Source organism: Nematolebias whitei, chromosome 4 (assembly GCF_014905685.2).
Source record: "Nematolebias whitei isolate Nwh7 chromosome 4, NemWhi1, whole genome shotgun sequence".
Classification (NCBI taxonomy): Eukaryota; Metazoa; Chordata; class Actinopteri; order Cyprinodontiformes; family Rivulidae; genus Nematolebias; species Nematolebias whitei.
In genome coordinates, this window is record NC_056501.1 from 1260474 (window position 1) to 1270847 (window position 10374).

General features: G+C 42.1%; 1 protein-coding gene across 1 annotated transcript in view; it reads right to left on the minus strand.

Moving 5' to 3' along the window:
- fam13b (family with sequence similarity 13 member B) overlaps positions 1-10374 on the minus strand; it is a 236746-nt gene that overhangs the window by 44314 nt on the left and 182058 nt on the right. The window contains exon 8 of the mRNA XM_037675138.1: positions 1592-1636. Coding sequence (XP_037531066.1) covers positions 1592-1636 — 45 coding nt within the window. The remainder of the gene's footprint in view (positions 1-1591; positions 1637-10374) is intronic.

The window sequence follows — 10374 nt, forward strand, 5'->3', positions numbered from 1 at the left end:
TTAGGCTTTGAGTGTCACATTAGAGCTATTTCCAATTCTTGTTTCTTTCATTTAAGAAACATTTCTAAAATACGTCCTTTGGTCTCCAGAGTTGACCTTGAGAAAATTATTCATGTTTTGTGTCATCGCGTCTGGACGACTGTAATGTCCTTTTTACCTGCCTGGACAAGTCTTCTGTCTCACGTCTACAAGCAGTAGAGAACACAACTGCTGGACTTCTCATCAAATCCAGCAAATCCTGTCACATCATTCTGGTTCTATGTTCACTGCACTGGCTCCCAGTGGAGTTTAGAATCCGTTTCAAAGTTCTGGTGCTGACGTACAGAGCTCTAAATGGCTTCTGTTTATCTTTGTTGGTTTTTAACCAAATACTCTGCTGCTCGTGGCCTTCGTTCCCAGACACAGAGTCTCTTGGATGTCCCACGTATGCAGCTGAAAACTAAAGGGGACAGGGCCTTTCAGTCAGTAGCTATGTTTACATGAGTACATTTTTTGATTGGATTGAAATGTTTTCAGATTAAATAAATCGAATGCATCGTTTACATGCAGCGGGCTTTTATTCTGAACAGAAGTACTGACATGCGCAGAGGGGTAAACTCTCCTTATAAAAACCACAGAAGAAGAATCTAAAAAAGTTCAATCTGGTCCTCTGGACATTCAAAAAACAAAACAAAACAAACCAACAAAAAAATGTAGAACCGTTTCGTGTCTCATCCGAAAGACTTCCTCAGTCTGAGGTGCTGTATTCAGCTCAGTCTTATAAACAGCACCTTCTCTTCGTTTTGTTTTTTGAATGTCCAGAGGACCAGATTGAACTTTTTTAGATTTTTCTACCTGGATTATTGAGCATGCATCAGGACACAGAAGAAGAAGTTCTACTTCCGGTTTACTGCCAGGATGAATGTAAACAAACGTGAGCACCCAGAACGGACCCGCGACAGGTTTGAATGATGGTGGACACGTCGCTGCACTCCCTGACTGAGCTACAGGTCACACACATCATTCTGAGCTCTTTCAAAGTTTCTAGTAGAAATGTTGTCGCTCACCGACCAGCTTTGCTTCCCTGACATGCTAATATTATTAGCATTAGCCAGGTGGAAATACGTGCGGTAGACACAGGTCACACATGCACAGTCAGGACAGTTTTCCACAATTGGAATAAAATGATCAGATTAAGTGTTTACATGCACACTGTTCAGATTATGAATCGGCATAAACCACCCGTCTCATTCTGATTACAAATTCATTCAGATTGAGCTGAATCAGCTCAGAATAATCTGAATGGAGTGTTTACAACACATTTTTATTCCAAATGGCCGTTTAATCTGATTACTTATGTCCATGTAAACACAGCTACTGGCCCGAAGGCTGTGGAACAGTTTGAGCTGCAGCGTCGTTCTGCTGAGTCTTTAAAAATCTACTGAAAACACTTTTATTCTCCCAGGCTTTACGTCATGATTTTATTCTGCTTCTTTTATTCTTTGTAAATGTTAGTGTTAATTTTTATTGTACAGCGCTGTGATAAGCGCTCTATAAATAAACGTGGTAGTTTGTGAAGCTCTGAACGTGTGTGTGTAAAGAGTTGACTTACTCGGCAGAGTCAGCAGGCAGGATGGAAATAGGGGAGATGTGGGAACTGCAGATTCAGAGAGGAGAGAAGAACAACCTGGTGAGAACATCACGTATGACTCGCCGCTCTTCAAACACTGAAGTCCAGTAACTTAGAGAGCTAAAAGCCACTCATTAAGGTAAAAGTAAAAAGAGTTTTTAAAGCAGGTTTTAATAACAAATCCAAGTCACTATGCTTAATGTCAGCTCCCACTGACCCAGTCTAAGATCTCTTGCATCAAATGACAATCACAAAAAGTATTCACAAAGTTTTCAACAGCTTTATTTTGGCTGCTGATCCCCTGATCAGGTCAAACTAAATGTGTCATGATGCATTTGTTCCTCCATGGTCCTTCAAAACCAAGGCTGCGTGTGTTTCCTCACCAACACATGCACAGAAAACCTTTCCAGGACCAAACAATTACGCAACACTCCCTCACAACACGTATTCACAGTTCAACCAAACGCACGGTTGCGTCAGCGCACGTGTGTTTGTGTGCATCCAAGGTGGTTGGCATGGGCTCATTAGAGAAAAGCTGACGGTACACAGCTGTGTGTGTAAGGCTAATGCAGGGAGGACGACTCCGGTAGATCAATAAAGACTGAATTATTAACGGAAGACGGGAAACAATGACCTTATATTTATTCTTCCGTCACCTCTTCATTTCATTCTTGTTTCAGTTCTGCTTCCTTCAATCAATATTAGAAAATATATTTGATGATATTTTCGTTTCACCTGAGTCTCTACACAAACATCTTTAATATCATTTACTTGTCTGGTTGTCCATGTTGAACTCATTTGATTTCACATCCTTCATCTATTCATGGTGAAGTTGAGCGTACGAACGACTTCACGTACGCTTCATTCTGACATGCATGTGGATGAGGTCTCGAGCAGAAAGGCCACCAACATGCAGACACACAAAAATAAAGACGAGTAAGGGAAAGGAAACGGAGGTGCTGAAAATGTTGTTTGCTTCTAGTTCTTTGAATAAATAGTGAAAAAGCTCAGCTCTCCTGTCGTATAAATCACTGCGCTCTGTGAGCATGGCGCACCGTCCTTTAGACGGGAATCCAGCTGCCCCTCAATGTGCTGAGAACATCTGACACGAGGCTCTGAAGCAGAGCTGTACCCGGCAGGGGCTGGAGCTGAGAGGGCCCCGCAGGATGTTATGTAACTGCCATGGGCCCCTTGGTGGAAACATTTCCATCTAATCTTCCAGCATCGAGCCCCTGAGACCACGAGTGAAAACTGCTGTGGAGGGAGTGGGCTGTTTCTGCCCTTTACCACATCCCGAAGCAGCAACGGTAACAACAGGAGGAATATCAGACATGTTCCTGTTTTTAGTTTTCTACATTCGCCTTAGAATATAGCTGGGTTTTTTATTTATTTTTGTTACCTTTTCCTTTTAGCCATCCTATTTGTAAAAAAACAAAACAAAAAAAAAACCCTGTAGTATGACTTTTTATAACTGTTTATTGTTGTTGCTGTTGTCCATTGTTTCATCTTTCTTTGTTAAACCAGGTCTCTGTTGTAAATGAGTCCTCGAGGCTCAATGGGATTTACCTGTATAAATAAAGGTTGATTGATTGATTGATATCACACAGACTTTACAGGAGACAACTTTTTCCCTTGAAGGACACAGGAAATCACCCAGTATTGAAATGTTAACGGGGTGTACTTATATATAACGCCTTTTTAGACAACCAGGCCTCTCAAAGAGCTTATTAAGAAAAAATGATTTTATACGTTTCCTCCTTCTAATCAGGAAGAGCTGCTCCACAAATACCAGAGAGAACAGTCTGTCCTGCCGAGCACTCAAGGTCTAAACCAGTATCCATCACACACTCTTCACCACTAATACAGATACTATCAATTACAGTTTGAGCATTTAAAAAATTTACTGGCACCATTAAAAGTTCCAACTTGATCAAAACTGAATTAAGATCCAGAGGGCAAATTAATTAATTAATTACTTCATTCATTACAGGTTCATCTTAACAGGAGGCCATTTATTTGTGTGGGGTGAGGTTGAGCAGTAAGCTGTGAGCTTATAAAGATATTCACATCCCATGGATGTTTTAAGTGATAATAAATCAGTAATGGTCTGTTTTAAAAAGAAGAAAACCTCAACTGGAGTCTAGAAAAGTTCAGTCTGGTCCTCTGGACGGGTTCAAAAAACAAAAAAATAATTGTAGAAACGTTTCATCTTTCATCCGAGAGACTTCCTCAGTCTGAGGAGCTGTATTCAGCTCAGTCTCTTAAATAGCACCTTCTCAGAGTGGATCAACCAGTTTTGCTGCTGACAACCAGAACCAGCTGATCACATGCTCAAGAAGGACCATCAGCCTAACAATGGATCATTAGCACCTGATGGCTGTTTACTGTTCACAGAGGGCTGAGTGATACTAGCAATCACAGCATTGTAAGAGGGGGACAGTTGAACCTGGAGGCTCCACCCCTGTTTAATGATGGACGATTTCTTTTCACAAAGACCATGTGATCAGCTGGTTCTGGTTGTCAGCAGCAAACTGGTTGATCCACTCTGAGAAGGTGCTATTTAAGAGACTGAGCTGAATACAGCTCCTCAGACTGAGGAAGTCCTCAGGATGGAAGACGAAACGGTTCTACGTTTTGTTTGTTTGTTTTCTGAACGTCCAGAGGACCAGATTTAACTTTGAGATTTTTCTACCTGGATTACTGAGCAGCATCAGGGTACTCAACTAGACTCTCTAAACAATCTAGACAAACTAGTCATAGCTTACTGAATTTCCTTCACCGTGGCTTTCTTTTTACCACTCTCCCATAAAGACAGACTGGTGAAGAACTCTGGCAACAGTTGCTGTCTGCTCACGCTCCCATTGTACCGGCTGAAGCTTGTAGGCCCTTCAGAGTGGTCTCAGGTGTCTTCCCACACTTCTTCTTCACGAGCTCTCAAGTTTGTGAGGACGCCTGCTCTTGGTAGATTTACACATGTTCCTTTAATTTCTTGACGGGATTTAACAGAACTCCTGCGATGTGTAGGGCCTTTGTGTCTCCATCCTCACTTGAACTTTTCTTGAGTTGGGTTCGGACAGTGGCTTTAAAGGGGTGAATATTTAAACTGTCCCTTTGTATACACTTCAAACTTTTCGTTATTTGGCATTATTCTGTAGAATTGATTTCACAAACACTGGAGAAGTTTGTTTTTGTAAAGGCCAATTTACACTGACCATGATTTATATATGGCAGTAATAAGAGCCCAAAACATCCAAGAGGGTGGATACTTTTTATAGGTACTGTAGTACAAGTTATAAACCCTTGAAAATGATGCCCAACACCATAACCTTTGATTTACAAGTTGACATCTTGTGCAGATTTAAAGCAGTTAAATCAGATCCTTTTATGTAAAGTTATCTTATGAATAGATGTAATGATCATTATGTGCACAAGCACATGCTCGTTTTAAACTTAACTTGCACCTAATGACAGTTAAACTTCTATTAAATGGCAGTTATTGAAATAATACATTAGTAAATGTTGGAAAAGGTGTAGAAACGTGACGCTGTGATGGAGAAAAGAAACAAAGTGGCTGAGGAAAGTTTTCCAAATAACTTCAGCAACATCCAACGGATTCTGTCACGCTTGTGATTTACGACTTCATTTTGTGAATGTCCTTATTAGTTATGTCAATTTAGAAAATGCAAAGTGCAAAACTTGCCAAACGGCACACGTGCACCAGGCGTCCAGCTCCCAGTGACCCTGAGAAGAAACGCAGGTAAAAAAAACGGTGTCGGGATGATTAAAAGTATTTTTTCAGTAAAGCTGCAGGAGTGAAGATGTTTACAAAGTGACACTAATCTCCAGGGATGACCTCCAACTACACACTGTGTAAAGTTGGTCGCCTCCCTTCACAAGCTCTCAGATCAAGCAGACTGCAGGCTGGATAAGATCTGGATAAGATCTGGATAAGATCTGGATACGATCTGGATAAGATCTGGATAAGATCTGGATAAGATCTGGATAAGATATGGGTAAGATATGGGTAAGATCTGGATACGATCTACGATCTGGATACGATCTGGATACGATCTGGGTAAGATCCGGATAAGATATGGATAAGATCTGGATACGATCTGGATACGATCTGGATACGATCTGGATACGATCTGGATACGATCTGGATAAGATCTGGATAAGATCTGGATACGATCTGGATAAGATCTGGATACGATCTGGATAAGATCTGGATAAGATCTGGATACGTTCTGGATACGATCTGGATAAGATCTGGATAAGATCTGGATAAGATCTGGATAAGATCTGGGTAAGATCTGGGTAAGATCTAGGTAAGATATGGGTAAGATCTGGATAAGATCTGGATAAGATCTGGATAAGATCTGGATAAGATCTGGGTAAGATCTGGGTAAGATCTGGATAAGATCTGGATAAGATCTGGATAAGATCTGGATAAGATCTGGATAAGATCTGGGTAAGATCTGGGTAAGATCTGGGTAAGATCTGGATAAGATCTGGATACGATCTGGATAAGATCTGGATAAGATCTGGATAAGATCTGGATAAGATCTGGGTAAGATCTGGATAAGATCTGGATAAGATCTGGATAGGAGGCACACCTTCACAAGCTGTTTGTTGGCAGTAAGACTAATAAAGCTCTGAATGACCCAACAATTATGTTGCTTTGATGAAATCACACCACATATCATCAGATCTGCTTTCCTCTTATTTTATTTAAACTGTTTAATCTCTCGAGGTAATTAAAAGAATTGTATCTATTTTTTCCAGCAGCGCAGATTAAATAAAAAATGTGAATTTCGGTCTACATCTCACTCTCCTACAATTTGATCTAATTTTGATGTAACCCAAGCGGGCCAGTTAAATGTACGTTAGTTTTAGCACCGAGGACTTTGGAACACTTCCTACATGTATTTAGATCAAACTCAGGAACACGGCTGCATCTTGGCTTGCTACCAGTACACTGCAGTAAAACACAGTTTCTTTTAATAACATGGTCCAGTCAGGCTTAAACACTTCTGTTCTGAAGTCTGGCCCCACTAAGAAGAAGGTCTCGTGCTTTATGTCACATGACTGTATGACCAGAGTATAAAAATACATGACCGTGTGGGGCAGGGCCCGGTGCTAGTTTCACTCAGCTGTGTGTCTGAGTCACATTAAATGAGATGATTGAACCATCAAAAGGACAAATGTTGCTGCGTTTGCTGAATGTAGAGCAAAATTGAGTGTGGTATCGTCACGACGTCCAGGAGTCGTTGTGTTTGCGTTTGGAAGAGACCTCCAGGTTAGTTGTGTTTCCACAGAAGTGCTGCCGTCAGCGTCGACTGGGAGGCGGAGCCGGCTGCAGCAAACCACGCACTAACCCACGCACGCCCGGCCCAGACACAACACTCGCCCTGTTCAGTGTGCACGAGCCAAAGACAGAAAGCAGCAGCATTGTCTGTGGTTTCAACAAACAGCCTCTGAGCAGGAAATGCTTCTTGTCCTTAAAGCTGGACATCAATCTGCATTTAAACCGCTACAACTCAAATCTATAAAATCTTTGATTTTCTCCTGCACTTTGCACAACTTTATAGCTTCACGCGTCATCCTCATCACTGGTCATCTGAAAACTGATTCTTTTTGAGTTATTGACCAAAACGTGCATGAGTTCCCTCCTCCAAGCTGCTCCGTTTGGTCCGTTCTGCTTCAGACTCCTGCTGGACAGTTCGTGTTCAAACGAAGCATTTTTCCAAATACACAAAGGAATGTGAAGGTGCTTCTGAAAACCAGTCACAGATTCAGAATCATTGACAACCATCACTATCAATATTCGATATTCTGACTACTGCTTCATTAGTAAATCAGCTGGACAATCAAATCCAGAATATATGGAAGGCCACAGGAAGAACGTCAGGCTCATGTCCAGATTAACTCCGTTCAAAACACAAAGAAGGTTTTAAAGTTGCAGCAGAACATCTTTACATTTGACCAGGTTTGGTCCGTTACTTCATGTAACTGTGTTTAAAGCAGCTGACTGATCCGTTCTTTACCACGTCCATCGATCAAACAGCAAATCAGCACAACTCACCAGATACAAGCAACGACTTGAGTTCAATGGAAAGTCATTTTCTGCCTGACACTTGGACATTCGTCACGAGAACCACAAAAATGAAACTTTTCCTCTCCTCTAGCCACGGTCCCTCATTTGAAGCGATTTGTAAGCACTGTTTACTGCGTTTTTATTCAGCAAAGACATTTAATAGGTAAAAAAGGCACTTGCTTAGAAGTTGAGTAAAAAAACTGCTGACAGTCAGCCACCCCAGCCTTCTCTACATCAATTTGGCTGTAAATAGTTTCTCTTCTAACATTCTGTTTCATGTGCAAGTCAACATCACGCCACCTCGTGTCCTTCCTTTGATTCATCTCTTTAAACAAACTCCTGCTGGATCCAAATCCACCGGGTCAGCTTTTACAAACAGCTACATGTTTGCTGCCCTCTGACGCTCCAGTCACACTGCAGGAGTTATCTAACCCTGACGGTACCTGTGCAGCAGAAGGTCAAAAGCCAGTCTCATGTTTCCAGCTGTGCTTTCTCTGTAATCCTGGGCTCTTTACGCCGGCGGCTCCACCCTGCAGGTGTGTCAATGTTGGACTGTCTCGTGTCTCAGCTGGTTGTTTCTGGAAGCTTCTTTGTTGTTCTTCCCTCCTCTTCTTCTGCGCTGTGCAGCAGGAAAGCTAGCCTGCAGGTCACTGAAGTCCAGCTCGTTGTGATTCTAGGAGAAGTCCAGCAGGGACGTGAGCCCGACTTTTCTTTCCTCCTCTTGGTGCCTGTTAATCACTTGACACATCTCCTGCTGGAGCCCGGCCGACTCCGTTCCTTCTTGCTCGGTCTCAGCTTGCATCAAGCGGGACGGTTATCCCAGTCGAGCACGTTGAGGCGTCAGCGTCAGCACCAGCAGGTCGAGCAGCAGAGCCAGGACATCGTCAGTGTGCATACTGTAACGTCCTCTGAACCACTGGGCCGTTCTGTGTTTGGGAGTGTGAGAGAATGAGCTCGCCTCTCTGCACTCTGAAGCGCCGCAGTAAACAGCTCTGCTCAAATACAAGAGCTTCTGATGGAAGTGAGCAACAAGCCCAGGGCGACCAATGGGACGGGAAGAGCTGGAGGCAGGAGCCAATGGGAAGGAGGGAAGGTCCGGTGTGGGCCAGTCTGGAGGCAGGAAGTGGGAGGGGGCGTTCCTGGACGATAAGCTCAGCAGTTGCTGCAGCGGTGGGCTGAGCGACGTCACCAACACACAATCAGAGAAACAGGCGTCTCTTACGTCTCCTGTTTGTTACAGAGACAACTTTTAAAAGTTTCAGTGAATCAGACAAGTGAGGGGACGAGGGCGACATTAAAACTGACTGTGGACAGATTACATCCTTTCTTTAATGAATGAACCTTTATTTAATCAGGAACATCACCCATCGGTTTTACAAGGGAGGCCTGGACCCAGAAGGAGAGGGAGGACGATAAAACAGACAAGTCACCAAGCACAGACACTTTATGACGTCTTTACTTTTTATGTTCTTTAAACTACAAATGTGATTAAAAAACAAAAGTTAATAAAGTAATACCTCGGTAATAAAAGCACAATGACCTCCAACAAATCCCAATGAAAGAAACTATTTTTAACATGTAAATGTTCAAATTATTTTACACAAACTATCTGATTTTTAATTTTATTGTTTCTTAAGTTTAAAGAATCAAGACTTCCTGATAAAAAGATAAAAACTAATAATACACTTACAGCTTTATTCATAAATCATCAACGTCCCTGGGACTGAGGCTTTTTGTTTTTCACCAAAACTTTCAGTTTATTCCAAACAACACGATAAACACAGAGAGGCTTCATAAACATTTTTAATGTTCAACACATATTGAACATTATTATTCTTATTGTTCATCTTATTTCTTCATATACTGTTTTTACATTTTAGGAACTTGTTCTGTGAATCTTTTTATGTGTTGCTGAAGTTGAATTTCTCATCTGTGGGACAATAAAGGCTGTTTCTATTCTAAAGCAGTCGGGACATCTTTGATTTGTGTGTCTGTGTCCATCAACGCTCAGAGCTTTGAATCAGAGCTGGGCTGAGAGCTGGGAGTGCACGTCAGCGAGCGGTGCTATCTGGGTCAGATAGTGTATCGAGTAACACCTAAAGCCCGACGCCGGCACCGCAGCCTTCAGACTGCTGAGGACAGAGGTGGACAAGGACGTGAAAGGACGCCTCTCTCTGGAGACTGTTAATCTCATTAAACTAAAGCATTTGTCCTCCTGACTGCAGGACGATCATCAAGGATTCAAGGGTCTTATTTGTCATTCGCACCAAATGTGGTACATGTGGTGGAAGGAAATTATGTCCACAGGGTCCCAGTTACATCCAACAATAAAATGTCTAAGAAAAACAGTAATAACATCTAAGATATGAACTAAGAATAACATCAACTAAATATACACTAAGCACTAGTAGCACAAAAACAATACGCTGAACAGCAGCACGAACATGAGTCTGTGTGAGCAGATGAGCACGAATGAACACAGCAACATGAAACAGATCAGCAGCAACATGAAACAGATCAGCAGCAACATGAAACAGATCAGTAGCAACATGAAACAGATCAGCAGCAACATGAAACAGATCAGCAGCAACATGAAACAGATCAGCAGCAACATGAAACAGATCAGCAGCAACATGAAACAGATCAGCAGCAACATGAAACAGATCAG